The following is a 16806-nucleotide window of genomic DNA, read 5'->3' as shown; positions in this document are numbered from 1 at the left end:
GTCAAATGTGTAACTTGATCCTATTTAAAGAAAGCTTAAGTGGCTCTGCATGTCAGCAGGCTCCAACAGAGTATGGTAAGTGCACTGGCAAACACTGTGGACAAGATGAGTGCAGGTGTATGGAGACAAGAGGATGCATATTCCAGGCTAGGACTGCTCTAAGAAAAGCCTTGAGAACAAACCTGAACAGGTTTTTAGCTGGCCTTTGTTACAGATAATTCAGGTTGACAGGAACTTCAGCTCTCTACTCCAATTTTTTTCTCAAAGCTGTGTCAGCTGAGATCAAACCAGGTTGCTCAGGGCTTTATCCATCTGAGACTTAAAAACATCCAAGGACTGAGCCTGTACAACCTCTTTGGGCAGTTTGGTCTGCTGCCTGTCTTTGTGGAGAGAAATGTCAAGTCAGAGCTGCACTTGTTTCACTCTGTTAGTTATTTCTTGTCCTACCATCATGCACAAGCTGGCTGCAGTGCCCAGCTTGGAGGGACAGGAAAGCTGCTGCTGTGTCATACTTGTAAACCCTCCTAAGCCTTCCCTTCTCCATGTAAGACAAGCACAGTCCCCTCAGCATCTTCTTACAGAACACATTCTCCAAGTCCTGACCTTCTTGTCTCTCCAAGATTACTCCAGATAAATATTTTCCTTGTACTAGGGGAACCAAAACTCAAGAGGGTGTTCTCAGTGTGATTTAATTAGAGCCAAGTAAAGGGGGTCGAGTGTTTGTCTCAACCTGTTGGCTCTGCTCTTGTTCATACTGCTCCTGTTAATGCAGGAGGCTGATGGCTTCCTTTGCTGCCAGGGCACACTCTGGCTCATGTACAGCTTGCTGTCTACCAAGCTCCCAGGTCCTTTTCTGCAGAGATGCTCCCCAGATAGTCAGGCTGCACTGTGAATTGTTGTCAACAACACAGCTGTTATGTTGTTGGCAGGGAAGAACATAAGTTCTTTCTTGAGGAAAAAATCCTTCTGCAAGGAAACTTTTTCCCAGTTGTAGGACTACTTTGTCCCTTTTGTATATATAAAATAATATGCTGTTCAGTCCATTCCTTGAGTTTCTGTTCCAGTGGCCCTGTCTTGGAGTATAGCACCTGTTCCTTCTGGTTTAGTGTCATCTGCATACTTGGTGCCAGTGAAGCCTGTTGCCTCTTCCATGTCACTGATGAAGGCATCAAACAGTGCAGGTCCCAGCAGGTACCACTACAACACTCCACTTTTTGCCCACTTCCAGGCAGAGTATGACCCATTACCATTACCCTCCTAACCATCATGAAAATAGTTCTTAAAACCATCCATCCAGATTTTAACCTAACTTGGATAAAAGAATACAGTGGAGGATACATCTGGCCCCAGGGACCTGTACAGGCTGAAAATTCTCAAGTAGGTCTTCATTCTATTCTTTTTCACTTCTAGTAGTTCCTCTTCTCCTTGACCCCTGTCTTTAAATGCAAAAATGAGGAGATCTTGTTGGTGAAGAAACTATGGCAAAGAAAGGTGAGTATCTCACACAAAGTTAAAGGAAAAACTGTTCCCTGAATGTGTTATGAAACACTGTTCTGCTATGATCAAAGCCAGAAAGCTCAAAAAGCTGCATCATCTTGAAAGGGCCTCACACTGGAACATAAAGTCTAAGTACTAATTCTGAATTGGAAGTTACGTTTGAAAAAGTAAGTCTTAACTGCTTTGTAGCTCTTCCCCATCAGAAATGCTGCTGACAAGTTGGAAATCTTCTGACACTTCAAACCTCACTGAAACCACAGAGGAATTCTGTCATACAGTTTTCTTTTAGGAAGAATTAAATGTTTGCTTTAACCTGGTATGCTCAGTATGAGCCACAAAACAAACCTATTAATGTTTCCAGCTATGGTGCTACCCTACAGGGCATGGGTGTTCAACACGCAGGCATTCCTGCAGGAGGAAACCTATGAGCAATCCAGCATCCATCTGATAAACCAATCTAAGAGAGCATTAGCATCTCCCATGCTGCTTGCCAGACAGAAAACAGCCATAGTCAGTCAGCTGAAGAGTGCAAGGGAGCAGCAGTTTAGAAGAGAAGGGTCAGAGTGGAACATGGAGCTGTGGGGGGGTTGCTTCTGGATGGGTTAGGTTGTTAAAAAGAAGTCACAGCTTACAAAGCTCAAGGAAGTGCTTGCTATGGACAGATTGTTCAGCCTTTTATGTATGTTCTGAAGATGCTTTAATTCATTTCCTATGACAGGAGGTTCCTTGGGTACATTTCTGGGTGTTCCTTTTGAATTCACAGACTTTAGTCTCAGATGTACCCTGCTGTGTCTCTTATATTTCTACATCTTGATCCTCATTAATGATATCTAATCAAACCACTACTCCAATAGAAATTTACCTGATGAGGTTTTATTACCCACATTTGTATGTAAATGTGATATAAATCCTGCATTTCCTTTTTGTGTCTGGTTGGTTATTTCAGCCTTTATTTCCAGCCCCTGTTTGATCTTCTGGTTTCTACTCATTCCAGTGTTGCTTTAACCCAGCAAATCTATTTTACTGAACATATTCTCAGTCTGATAGCTCAAATAAACTATTGAACAAATGTTTCCTTAATAAATACACACAATATTTTTGGAGTCCCTTTTGAATGCTCATGTCCTGACTCATAGCTGTGATAGGACATGCCACCCATCCCCAGGCCAATTATGACATGAATATTGTCATAGGGCCAAACACACAACACAAACAACCTGCAAACAATTTAAAGGATCGTGGTGATATTGAAGATAGGTCCTGATCCCTAATTCATTGAGTAAGGACATCTCCAATGGGACAAGAACTCTCTGGTCTTGTTCTCCTGCTTGGCATTTAGGATGCTGTTTTCAAGGAGGACAAACAGACATCATTCTCAGTAACTTCCCCACTCTGAAACTGGGCTATACAAGGACATGCACAGATGGTATTTTTAGGATGGGCTGCAACACAGGAGAAAAGCCCCTCCAGAAAACATGACAGATCCCAGGAGCTTAGAACAACTGTAGTACAACCCTAAGCAACTTAGAATATCATCAGACATATGTGGGCAGCCTGTTGGGCAGGAGGCAGGTGGATCCAGCAGGCATGTCATGCTCTTAGTTTTTGTTAGGCTGTTCTCTAAGCTCTGTGGACATACCCAGGATGGCTCAAAATATCCAAGACAATCCCAAACTAAACTAATATCTTGATTTTCCTGCCTGTAAGAAAGGAAAATTACCATTTCATACTTAATGTAGTGCTTGACCCCTGCCTAGAATTAACCTCTCTTCCAACTTCGATCTCTTCCAAGTTTTGGAATGCAACTCCAATGTCAAATAAATTGCTAAAAGTATAGGAAATGCTGAACTGGTTGAAAATGCCAGTTTTTGATGAAGTTGTCCCTTTCCAGGCTGCAGTCTGGTACAACTGTTGCTATAGTAACAGATTGTGGCATATTAAATATAGGTACATACATTTTTTAAAGTACTATAAAATATTTCAATTTGTATTCAAGCATAATTTTTTTCATCAATTTTGCATTTTACCAAAAAGCCACCTTTACCAAATGACTATAAATGTTACAATTTAACCACAGTAATTAAATGTATATTCATGGTTCCTTTTCTGCATGCACTGAAACAAACAGCTGCTGTCTCTCACTTCAGGAGAAGCAGAAAGTGTTTTAAACACCTGAACTTCAAACTCGAGTTTCAACAGAGCTAGAATTTGTTGGAGGACAGCCATAAGTATTTTGCAAAACAACATAAACCCAAAAGCAAAATCCAAAACAGTCATCTGAAATTCCTCCAGTAAAGTCACTGTGGAACTCAGTATGAGTCTGATGCAGGATGAAATATCATCAATAATCATAATTCAAGTTTATTTATAAAACTTTAAAATTTTTGACACCAAGTGCAAACATGCAGCTAAAAACAACTCCTTAAAGACCTCTCATAGAAAAATGTCAGACTCTTTCTGGACTGATAACCTTCTTCACATCGCAATCTCATCAACCTACAGCATATGCCAAGTGCATATAAAAACAAGTAAAACACAAACTCTGAATCTTGAGGGCATGGGAATCATAAAAGACATTCAGCAGTCCCATGGATAACCCATCAAATAATGCAGAATTCAGCCCTAGGCTTTCACTGCTCTGTAGTCCTGGATACTTATGTTTGTCACTGAAGTGGGATCTACCTCTGCCTACACAAAGGGGACATCTCCACTGAGTTAAAATGCCAGTACTTAAAAACTGAGTCATGTTTTATAGCTAGACTGGATATGGGAACATGTCCATTAACTCTTCAGCATCACCACACAGGCCTGGATGAAAGGCCCCAGGTGCCACTTGCAATCCTGGGTTATGAAAAATTGCTGACAGCCCAGAGCTGCAGAAATGGAGATAAAGAAAATGCATGGACAAAAAACTGCATGCTTACCGGTACCTTCATTTTAAAGTCATCTCGATAGAGTTTAATGCCAATGTCAGCGATTGCCCTTTGGATAAAGCGGGAGGGTCTCAGGACAAACACCAGCTGCAGGTTTCCTGGAAATGCTCCCTGCAAGAAATATAGAATTATTAGAAGGCACATTTCTACCTTACCAGGGAATTTTCAGCCAAGTGTTTCCTCACCAGGGCAAAGCAGGCAGGACTTACTGAATCTTGCTCAGTCCAGCTGCTCGTTGCATCAGCTGGTCCATTCAGCATGTGCTCGTTGTCACTATTTCCAAACCCAACAGGAAGACTGACCCATGGATTTTGCTGCCCAGCCACGTATTATTTCATGATACACATTTATCACAGAGCTCCAAAGCTCCTGACAAGTGCCTTTCTCTCCTAGATCCGAACCCCACCAAGCCCCATTTGCACCACCACGCCAGAGGGTTTCCCATTTTTTAGGCTGTAGCCACTAGAGGGCAAAGCTGGCTGCCCACATTGGACTGGTGAGGGAAGCTGGTAGCGCAGATGGATTCCCCAGGCTGACCTACCTATTCACTCTGCAAAGGGTTTTCAATCTTTTTAACCTCTCATATTTTTACACACAGGCAGGCACTCAACACGTTCATCAGACATGGCCCTGCCTGCAACACCCAGCCTACATCTCTCACATTCCTCTGAGCTCATCAAGCATAAAAAAGGAACAATTTCTTGAAGAGAGCAGCAAAAAAGGCTGAGAATGAAAAATATTTCTGTCTAAATACCTCGAAAGAACTTAAAGTTGCCTTTGTTATTTTGCCATCCTACACCTCTGTGTCTAAGTGTTTGGTCCTCACACAGTAAATGCTCCTAGTAAAAAATGTATAAAACCAGCTGCTTTTGTAGCGCTGAAAATCACTGCCCAGCTCTGGCTTTTGCAAATGAGATATAATAAGCTGTTAAGAGTTTCTGACAGAGATCATTTACTACTATGCAAACACAAATCCCTTGGGATCTATGTCTTTCATAAGCAGGCCACGTCATCCCTCCTCAGGGCACAGAAGGGGTACCTCTTATACTCCTCCAGGAACCAACTTCAAATTACTAGAATTTATATTGCAGTCAACCCAGAAAATAAGGAATTTCTCCTAATTCAGCAGTAAACAAGACTATGTAATTTGTCTGCAGCTTCCTCCCTCTCTTATTTAACACTTATGAGCTGCAGGGCCAGGGAGAATATGCATCCACAGCCAGAAAATGGGAGCTTAAAATGAGCACAGGAGGCTGAATCGTGTGCTGAAGGTTTAGCAGACAATTTTAATTTCTAGAAGATAAATAACAAAAGCAAGCACTTACTGCTATTCGTGTCAGGGATGCCTTGACTGCACTCCATTTGTCCCGTCGTCTGTCTATGATGATGATGAATCCGATGCTGGCAGCCTCCAGACTGCAAAACAGATGAAATAGGTGTGCTGGGTTACAGGGAGATACTCCCGTTCCAAGGCAGAGAACTGCAGCAAAACACAGCCTCCGTCACACCACGCTCGGAGCCCATTATGAAAACACAACGTACAGTGGAAAGAATGAATATTTGGCAGAAACGCACATGAAAAGGAAAGCCAGCAAAATTTCTCTTTCCAGCGTAAGGCTAGCAGCTTACACAAAACATGAATATTTTATCTGCTGAATCTCTCAGCTGCTGTGCTACTCTGCTGACAGTCTAGGTGACATGAATAGTTCAGGATCACAAATTACACTGTGCTCTTTTGAAGACAAAACCCCCAGATTTTTATTTTTTTCCTGCAAAATTAGACACTCCCCTACAGTCTTCATTCTCCAAGTATGCTGACACCTGACAGGGGGAACTGAGCTGCAGGGCATCAGTATCCCCTGACTTGTGTACAAAAAGCCCCAGGAATTCTGGTAGGCAAAGCAGAAACAGAAGAGCTCTATTTTGCCAATCACAAAACTGTTCTGGGGTTGCAAGTCATTCAAAACTATCCTTTTCAACATATTGGCTATAATAACAGCTCCTGCTCCTTCTCAGTGCTTTTCAAGGAGGATCTAGGAGGCAAGGATTTGGTGCTCCATTTCACCTATGTAGATCTCTTAAATACCCCATCCTCTCTTTCCATCTCAAAAATCCCACTCTGGAGTACAAGGTTTCAGTGGGACTCCTCTTTCCTCTGCCCTCCAAGAGCACTCAGCATTGGAGAAGCTAAGAAGTACGCACTGACTGTCCAGAAACTTCACACGAGCAGGAGGGCTCAGTCATCTCAGGAGAAACCAGAGGCAGGCAGGAAGAGTATGAATGTCATAATCAGAGGACATACTGCAATCAAATATCTAATCACAGATTAATAAGAAAGAAATTGTTTAAAGTATCTCCTTGATCCCTATTCCACTGTCCATACAAGTATCAACCCAGGAACACCATTTCCATGGGTTCTTTTATCCAAACTCATATCAATAATCTACTGAAGACCATCCATCAACACAGTAACAACTCTGAGCTCTTGCTGAAGTTCTGCAGGATCAACAAATGAAAGCCAAAGTATTGTGCAAATCTGGGATGCCATGTGAATGCTCCTGGTAGTTCATACTGCAAACGGGAAAAATCACTGAATTTTCCAATTCAATATTTTTACAACATTCCTCTGAGGATTACAAAATTCAATGACAATACATGACCTTTCCTCTTTAGTAGTGCAACATGCAGCTCTCTGTAGAGGACAGAAAATGTGTTTGCAGCTGTGCCTCTCAAACACAGGGAAGAGAATTCATTTGTTTTACCTTTTATAAATACACAAACATATACATACACTTCAGTGGTCTTAGATATACACAAACACATACACGTCCTTCAATAGCTCAATAAATATTCCACAGAATAAAATTCCTTGATAGTTTTCAAATACAGGCAACAAAGATAGTGTGTGTTGCAGATTGTTACAAAAAGGGTGAGAAAATAACCACAAAAGTCTCAACACGGGGCCTTCACATTCAGATGATGTTCAGCATAGCATCAGTTGTTGTCACTGAGATAAGCCAATGGTACTTGTATGTTTGCTTTTTAATGTGGAGGTTTTTTTGTTGTTTTGCTTGTTTGTGGGGTTGTTTGTTGTTGTTGGGGGGGGGGGGGGATTTTTTTTTTTCTATTTAGCTAGATAGGACTGCCTGAAGTCCTAAATTTATCCAGGGAAACAGAGAGAGTGTCAGCAAGTGATCCTATTTCAACCAGCATGCTGAAAGGCCATGCCAAGGTCTGAATGTCATCTGGCACCAAGAGATGGATGCAAGCAGTCATGTGAAGAGGTCTGGCCCAGATGGCAGCATCAGCACAAGTGGATGTACAGCTGAGAACCCCCGCCCAAGTGCACATCCAGAGAAAGTTTGTTTAAAAACAAGCACACACACAGAGTCTATCAATGTTTTCTCAATGTCAGTAGTGTAATATTGTTACCCTCATTATGAAAATGCATTGGGGTTTCTCAATGTCCTCTGAAAAGAAGGATTTGAAGACAATACTGAAGAGCAGATACTATCAGGCTCCCCCAAAATAAATTCCGGCACATTTGCCTAGATGGACAGATGTCTGGAAGAAAGGTTCCCTTTCCCTGAATGAAATATCTGCAATCAGCAGAACTGTTCTATCCTCTCAGCTCTGTATTCAGGTTAGCCCTTGAACACTGACTTGAGATGTTGAATTCCCTGACCTCTTTTGGAAAGAGAGAAGGATACCTGTTTATCAAAGTACTTAATCCATGTCACGTTAAAGAGAAAGGAATTCTGGCCATGGAACAAAGCAAGTAAAAAAGGGCTTTCTAGAGCTATCTAGTGCATGCACAGAGACATGCATGTGCATACACGTTACCGAGTGCCTGTGGATGTTTTTGTACGCAAACCCCTTTGGTGGAGCACTCTCATGAGCAGGTGTTGAACCACAGGGAAAATGAATCAGGTGACAAAAGTCTCACTGGGTTGATCTTCAATCCTGTCATATGTTTTGTCATTAATCATTCCAGAGGGGCTTAGAAAGTTACTAACACTAAGTGATGTTATCTGCAGTCACAGAGCTTATCTCCACAACTAGCATGAACCTAATTTTACAGGATGTGTAAAATCAGGCACCATAAAAGACAAGTGTTCTCTCTGCATTTGCCTGGAAAATTATGCTGACTTTTCTGGCTCAAAAAGCTCTGAAGAAGGAAGTATTTTCTATGATAAATAGGATGAACTGCTTTTCAAAGTGTACCCCATCTCACCTGATTCATGGACATACCCTTTGTAACTCCAGAACAGTTAGAGACTGTTCTCTGCTCTTAGTCACTTCATTGGATACCTTCACATCCTTCTTGAGAATGAAAGTAAAAGATAGACTACAGGCAGTGAAACTACATGCAGAGGAATCCTATTATATTACACACACCACTATCTAGTAGAGTAGTGCTGTCAAAGGTAACAATGCACACCCTTTACTGCTTGCTAAGGTACATGGCAGAGACACTGTGTGCATGGACCAGCCAACTGCAGATTGACAGGGCTGCACCCAAACAGATACACTACTTAGGCCTCATTGAGTTTGAACTCCATATAATTATGCCATAAATCACACAAAGCTTGCTGCTCAGATTCTTCTTCTAAATTAACATCTTTCTCCCTCACCATTTACAGAGATTGTGGCAAGTTTCAAATAGCAACTCAAGAAATGCAGGCAATCTTTCTAAAAGCACTGCAATAAAGACTAGAAAATTCCCTGGAAAACTCACATCCCTACAGCGTGGTCTATGATGGAACCTAAGAGTCAAACCACTGTGCTGGTATGCAGAAAATGTACCTTCAAACCACAGCTTGTCATTGACCTTGAACAAGTCATTTAGAGCAAACTGAACAGTCACTTACGCAACACAAGTTTTGGTAAGCCTGTCTGTCGAGTGAGATATTACTCATACATACCTCATCATCTGTAAAATAGGTATATCACAGCTCTCCTGACTTACAAAGTTTTGAAACTCAATCTTTCATTCCTTGCACATGGCTCTGGGATTCCTCAGGGGAAGAGAAAACACAGAACTGAAACTGAATCAAAGCAAAGGCCCATCTAGCTCAACACCCTGACTGCAGTGTTGGTAGATAGTGGCTACTGAGGCAAAGGCAGCAGGAATATGAGAAGGAAAATATTTCTCTTGGTATATTCTCCCAAGTCCCAGCATTAAGGAATACATTAATTTCTTCAGCCTGAGTTTGCATTTGAGCCATTGTGTCCAGCTGCCATTGATGGAGCATTATCCTTCATGAATTTGGCTAATTTCTTTTGAAAGCATCTGTGCTTTTGGGTTTCACACAGGCTGAAGAAGCTCAAAGCATTTCTATCATGTTGACAATGTAACATGATGGTTCCCCAACATGTGACAAGATCACTGAGAATCATCTCCCTGCATACCAAAGTACAAAGAACTGAAAAAATTAGTTTTCTGGTTTTCTCAGCCACTGCTGCTGCTGTATATAGCCTGAAGCTGGTCACCCTCCCAGTCCTGAATCGAGTAAAGAAATATTCAAAACAGAGTTTCCCCTGGCAGAACAAAAGTCCCACAGAGCAGAGTGAAACAATGAAGCTGTTAAGTTCACAGTATGTGGATTCTCTCAGCTTGCTTTGGCAACTCTTTGGCAACAACTTTGGCAAATATGGGGAATATACACGTAGGTGGAGCTGTAAAACTTCTCACTCAGACTTGAAGGAGGCACATTTTCTGCTATGATCCTCTAAGCACCTTTTTACAGAAGACCACAGGAAATAATAAATCATTGCTGTGCTTCTCACTAGCACAGAGAGCCATGGTCTACAGACAGGATCAGGGGATTGAAAAAATATTAAACTCTCTTAGACAAACAAAAAGTAATTCAGTAGTCATGCCTTAGCACATTTCCTCAGAGCAGGCGAAGTCAGTTTCACTATCCTTATAAAGCTGCAGGCAAAAAGCAAGGAAAACATCCTGGCTGTGGAGCAATCTCCAAAGAAATGAAGTACCAGAAAGAACGTGGTGCTTGCCAGAATCTTGTCAGTGGGGCACCTCACTTGCTTTTCCAGCAAAGGGAAAGCTGCATAGAAAGATGCACTTGGAATAAGCAGTCATGGGACCTATGTAAGTGTGGCTCCCTCCTGAAGCAGCCCTTCCCTCATTACATCCAGTAATAATCCAGCCCCTGAGACTTTTCACAAACAATCCCTCTCAGCTCCCTTTCATCTTTGCTGCTGCTCTTCAGATCTATTCCTGCTCCAATTCAGTTCAATCCGCCCTGTGTGAAGCTTTCTTTTCCATTCAGACACAATTCCTGGGGCCTCCAGTAGATAGGGAAGTTTCATAATGACTGGAGAGATACAGAGGCACTAGTATGTACTGGTAGGACCACTAAAATCAGCGAGCCACTGGGGAAGCAAAACTCTCTAGAAAATCAACAGAAATTTGTGCTCCTCACCTGGGAATGCTGGTTAGATACGTGACCACATTCAGAAAATCGTCATCGGGTATCTCACTGAATCCTGCAAATTCTGGAAAGGTTATAATGGGTGCCCCATCCTTCCCTCTTCCTCCTGCAAAAGACAAGTCATAATGTTCAGAAGGTGATTTTATGCCTTTGGACAGACTGGTTAGTACTCAAGTGGGAAACACTGGCGTATTTCTCCTTGTAAAGCACCCAGATGCAGTAACTGTTATCAGCTCTCATCTGATATAACTCACTGTAATTTCATTACCGCCGTTTACTCCAGATGAGATTTTAGCCTTTGAGATTCTCAGCTTTTTCATTTATCTTTTGCACAATTCTGATTAAGTGCTTTTTTTGTTGTTGTTTCCCATTTCCAAATAATTTCTTGAGATGATATTACAGTATTTCCCTACATATAGGTACAGCACTGTCCAGTTCCTTCTAGACATCAAACAAAATGAAGTAACAGAGCATACAAACTTTGAATACACACATATAGACCACAATACAAGCTTGGAACCAATCCAGGCTTAGGTCTTTCCTTAAGAATGCTCAACATGCGTGGAGGAATTTTGCTTATCATGCTTATTTGCATCAAACCTCTATTAAACAAGACAGGAAACTACAAGACTCATAAGCAATAAGGTTAAGAAGAGTTCCTTTCTGAGGGATTCCCTGATGTAGATTCAGGTAGAGCTACAGGAAGCATGGAGCCAAGCCCACTGGAACAAAGCAACCTTTACAGTTCTCCTGACACAATGCTCAGCCCCAAGAGCTGCTGTAGTCCACAGCACAGACCCTGTTTACTTGGAGCCCCAATCCTAAATTGGTTCCACTGGCAAATCTGGGCATCACTCCAGCCACACAGAAGTTATGAGGGGTTTTCTCACCAGCTTGGGCTCAAAGCTGAGAGCAGACTGAGGAGGCAGCAGCACATAAAGGAACATGATGAAACAAAGCTTTTGTTACAGGTACCTTATTGCTTAGTTCTCCTTAAACAGGGTATTAAGGGTATACTTTTCCCTGAGTCTTTCTCCTTTTTCTGCAATATTTATGTAAGCCTATTTTTTGCACCAGGCTCAGAAATTCTCTAACAACCCAATACTGAGTGTAGTTCTGCTGCAGACACAGTTTTCTGAGTCATTCTTGCCTAAGGGACAGCCAGATTCTGGGCTTCTCTTTAGTAAAGAGGAAGCTGTGAGGCAGTAAATTACCTTCCTCAGGAAAATATCCAATAAATTGTCCCATTAGGAGCATGGGAGTGGGAGAAAAAAAAAAAAAGTGTTCTCATTCCTTGAAAGCACCCTCTAAATTCCCATAAATAATCCCTGTTTCCAGGCTGTTTGCATTCACCATTGCCTTTCCCTGTTGATAACCACAGCTGATGCCACAAACCAGTTTCTCCCATTCCTGTGTTGGAAAGAGGTGCTCCAGCAATTCTCTGTAGAGTGGACAGTCCCTTGCTAATCCTGCTCCTGACTCTGCCCTATCCTCACAGCCATGGTTGGATTATTTAAAATCCCTTCTGTGCTGTCTGGCCATGGAGAGCTGGAATGCTGCAAAATGTTTGCACAAGGCAAAATTCAGAGCTCTAGAAAATAGGCATTTTGAACAAAGAAACCCTTCTTCTTGACGTCTAGTGACATGGTATCAGCACATTACCTTTAGCCCCTCTTTTCCTTCCTGAAGGTTGATTATTGCTTTGATTGCATCTGAAAATGACTCAGTTGTGTTAGATCATTCACTAAACTCAACTTGCTAGGGAGAAAACAGGCCTACAGAGACTCAAAAGACTCTCAGCCAAGAAAGAAAGCTAGAAAGCCATCATTCACACTGTCCTGAACTGGATCTCAAACGCTGAGTGGAGCCACAGCCTCCCCGCTGGCCTTGGGGTGATGCCAAATGCTGATGCATGGCAGCTGGATCTCCAGCTGCACTGTCTGCAGTCAGCAGTGATGTAGAATATGCTGTCATGCAAATTTAGTCAGGCTTTCCCCTGACTGCTGCACTCTAGACCAGGAACTCCAACCAGCAGGTAGTCAGTTAGGCTGCTTTGTTACAGATTCTCAGTGACATCTCCTGGACATAAATAGTAACAGCCAGGAAAATTGTCTGCTGTCTTTGTTCAGAGCTGAGTGCATGCCAAGGTATTTCATACTTGGTGTCTTATCAACATTCACAGGATTCTGGGCACCAAATTTTCCCATTCATATATTTCAAATATGTGAATAAACTTTAAATGAGGGAGATGTAGTAACTTGGAATATTTTGCTTTAAAGCAGCAATATTTGCCACTGGAGGATAAGACAGAGATTCCCCTGGATCCCCTTCTTTCAACACCTGGTACTTTAGCTGCAGTTATACTCAAGGTTTGTTTAAACTACAAGTTTCAAATGGTACTTCTAATGCTCCTGCTAACCAGGATCTCTTCGTGTCCTTTTATTTCATCTCTTGCATCTCCATTCGTACATGTGCTCATCCTCTCCTGGGCTCTTCCCTGAGCTGCATGAGGCAGGCTGATGATGCACTCTATGTATGTGGGTATGTATTTTTGTCATGGGATCTTGTCCTATAAAAAGGCATCCAAAGAATGAATGCAAGCAGACTGAATATTGACTTCTTCCTTTTGCCGCTGGCAACAAATCTAGGACATTTAGGAGCAGCCTCAGACTGAACATGCAACTAAGAGTCAGCAGCTCCTGCCTCTGACTAAGCCCTTAACAGCTCCTGATCTCCATCTCATTCTCCAATGTGAAGGCAACACTTCCTGCTGCAACCACACCAGAACCCTCAGATGGTTCAGCAGAGCTGTATTTCAGACAGGGAAATAAACAAGGAAACCTTCGGTTCCCACCACATCAGGAAATTTGGGTAATTTTGAGGGAGTTTGGTATTCAAAAATTGTTAAGCACTACGATGAGAAAAGAAATGTCTGAAGTGTTCAGTGACAAGCAAATGCCACAAATATGTTCCAAATGAGTTTTTCCTGCCCATATCTGAACTTTGAACAGTAGATGAGTTACAAAGGAAAATTATCCATATCCATTTGGATAAGGACTATATGGGAAGCTCCTTAAATGCCAAGGGTGTCTGGAAAGCTCTCTCCTCTGTATGAGAGAGCAATTCCATACATTCTAAATGTTAATGCCATTTTTTTCCCTGACACTAAGCCAAGAATTGCTGCAGTATGCAAATTTCTGCAGAATGTGAATTGACAAACTGCAGCCCTTTTTATCTCGGCTGTCAACCTTTCTTTCTAGGGAGTTGCCACAATATTTCTTCCAGTCCTTGAAATACTTTAGCTAGATACTACTCAATGCCTTGAAAGGACAGAGAGCACAGATTAAAAGCCAATAGGGAGAGTCTTCAGTCAGTTCCACAGTGGTAAAGACAGAGTACATGGAATTTGGCCCCAAGAATTCTCTGTATACAATCCTTGTGGTTACTCGGACTGTGCATAATCCCTACACTCCTGGGCATCACTTGTGAGAAGAGTCCAATTGCCAAGTAGAAGAGTTTACAGCCCATTATAAGTAAGGCAGATGGGGACAGAACAAGCTCCAGCAGCTCCACAGAACATCAGAAGAAAAAAATAATCCTCAAGAGAAAAAAAAAATAAAATAAAATAAATACACTATCTAGAAAGTGAAGACAGGAGAGGGAGACAGAAGTGCTGAAGAGAGTGAGTCAATGAGCACAGCAGAGAGGTGAGAGGGGTCACCTTACAGCTGCCAGAAGCATTCTGTGCTGTTCAGCAGTGACTGTGCAGCTGGGCAAGGGACCTGAGGACTGTCAGGAGCAAAGGAACTCTTGAGCCATGAGCTGAGCTAAGGAGCTCCAAGGGAGCAGCAAGCAATACCTTGAGTTTAGTGCAGCCAGAAGCAAAAACAAAGACACACTGAAAAATAGGCATCAGGAGCATGGCTGTGCCTGGCAGTGTGTCCGTGCATGCAATGCCTGTGTCTCTCTGACTTGCAGCTCTTCCAGGCACCATTAGATGCCACCCTGCAGCACTTCCCAAGCAACACAGCCACCCCCAGCACCTCCTGGCAGTTCCAAATGCTGGTGCCCAGCCAGGGAATCAGCAGCTGGTGGCAGTGGCCATTGCAAGCAGCAGCCACCAAAGCTGGAGGTTCAGCTGGCAGCAGGGAAGGTTTGGCTGTCCTGCAGCTGCACTAACATGGGGCTCGCTCCTGACTCTGCCTTAGGGCATCCAGGCTATCCCACAGGAGCCTCCCGTGGCTGGATCGCTGCTCCGCAGCCACACCCCAAGCTGCTCCATCGTAAGCAGACACAGAGTTTTGCCTGGAGAGGAAACCCAGCCAGGTCTCCTATGCAGACCTGAGCTCAACAAGCTGAAGCACAACTGATGCAAACAACAGGATCTAGAAGAGCAGAGGGCTGAACAGCCTGGTGAAAGGCAACACTTCCAAGGAAAATATTACTTGACCTCCTGCCTGGTTTGCAGAATGAGAATGACAGCACCTCATTCTCCCTCCTCCTGGGCACACTCCTTAATTTGCTCAGCTTTTCCTCTTCACTTGTGATGCAAAGGAAAAAGAAGAACCTGGATGACAGATCAGAAGTCAGAGTGAATGTGGAAGGTTAAGAAGAGATAGCACACAAGCTGTATCAGGGTTATACAAGGTACCCATGGTAATGGGACCTTCACTCACTCTTATGTGTGCCAATCCACAAAGTCCCAAGATGCAGAGCAGCATTCATAGCTGCCAACGCAGGCTGGATAGCTGCTGCAGTGAAGATGGGGCCAGAATTCAGCTGTGGAAACAAAACAGCTGAAGTATTTGGAGAAGGAATATAAGTGGGGGAGAAAAGGTTATGGCAGCTGAGAAAATTTAATTCTGCTTTGCAGTATAAAGGGTGTGACTGACAAATGAGGTGTGAGTGCTGAATTCTGAGGTCTCTCACAGCTGAACTGTATGCTGGTATGTCTGATTTAAAAGCAGAAAGCAATCAAAACTGCAGGCCAAGGCCCTGAATGCAATGAAGATCTTAGAAAATCTCCCACTCCTCAGTTCTAGTCCACCTATGCCTCCCACCTAGGCACAAAAACATCCATGGTTGAGACAATCAGAGGCTACACTGAAGTCCTGTTCTATAGCAAACAGCTCTTCTAACTAGAAATCACTAAATATGCTGACTCCCTTGGGAAATAGAACCAACACAAATGAAAAGCACCAGCCCAACAAAGGGGCTACGGTCAGGCGAAGTTCCAAAAGTTAGTCTGAAAGTTTCCAGAGCTCACCTCCCCAGCCTGCCACAGACACTAACTCATCAGTTGGTGTTGGAAAGTGTTCTCTCAAATGCTGCTGACACGTGCAGGCTTGACTGCTCAGGCCTGCCCACATGCAGAGAGCTCCCTGAATCCTCACAGCCCAGCCCTGACTGCAGTTCATCTCCTGGGTCAGACAGCCAAAAAGTCTAATAATATCTTGGCTGAAGTTTCACTGCTTTGGTCAGGTCTTGCTTTTTCCAAGCTCTGTTGTTTTGGTTTTCCATGTTGATTAAGGGTTGCAAATGATGAATTTCTCAATAAAGCATGTTTCCTGGGTCTCAGTTTTTGTAAAAGATCCATACTGTCCTTTTGGCAAGGTCAGGCCAGGTTTTCGAAAAGGCTCGATTTAAACAGGAAGCAGATGGCCAAATACCCTCCAGGCTTTGCAAATTAAATAAACTGGCTTCTGAGTCAGTTACCATTTTCAGACATATTCTCCCATACACTGAAGTGTGTTAACAGGAACAGAATACAAAGAAAATTATTCTCTCTGCTAATACCCTTCGTGACAGTTTGTCTAATAAAGTCGTGATTTAGCAACATGATCCATTATTGCTGAAAGTGGCAGATTGGGCATTTTGACAGAGTAATTACAGATAAGAACAGGTTGTGAAGCTGCAGATAC

At 42.8% G+C, this 16806-nt stretch overlaps 1 protein-coding gene across 21 annotated transcripts in view; it reads right to left on the bottom strand.

Annotated features, from left to right (window-relative positions):
• MCF2L2 (MCF.2 cell line derived transforming sequence-like 2) overlaps positions 1 to 16806 on the bottom strand; it is a 162559-nt gene that overhangs the window by 97276 nt on the left and 48477 nt on the right. For 11 of the 21 annotated variants that reach the window (XM_086843978.1, XM_086843992.1, XM_086843982.1 and 8 more), the window contains 3 exons: positions 10877 to 10991; positions 5756 to 5846; positions 4422 to 4541 (listed from right to left, as the gene is read on the bottom strand). In XM_086843978.1, coding sequence (XP_086700104.1) covers positions 4422 to 4541; positions 5756 to 5846; positions 10877 to 10991 — 326 coding nt within the window. The remainder of the gene's footprint in view (positions 1 to 4421; positions 4542 to 5755; positions 5847 to 10876; positions 10992 to 16806) is intronic. The other 10 variants (XM_086843985.1, XM_086843993.1, XM_086843979.1 and 7 more) reach the window with 1 other exon arrangement.

Source organism: Cyanistes caeruleus, chromosome 10 (assembly GCF_971803275.1).
Source record: "Cyanistes caeruleus chromosome 10, bCyaCae1.hap1.1, whole genome shotgun sequence".
Classification (NCBI taxonomy): domain Eukaryota; kingdom Metazoa; phylum Chordata; class Aves; order Passeriformes; family Paridae; genus Cyanistes; species Cyanistes caeruleus.
Note: the sequence above shows the minus strand (reverse complement) of the source record. Positions and strands in the feature narration are given on the sequence as shown.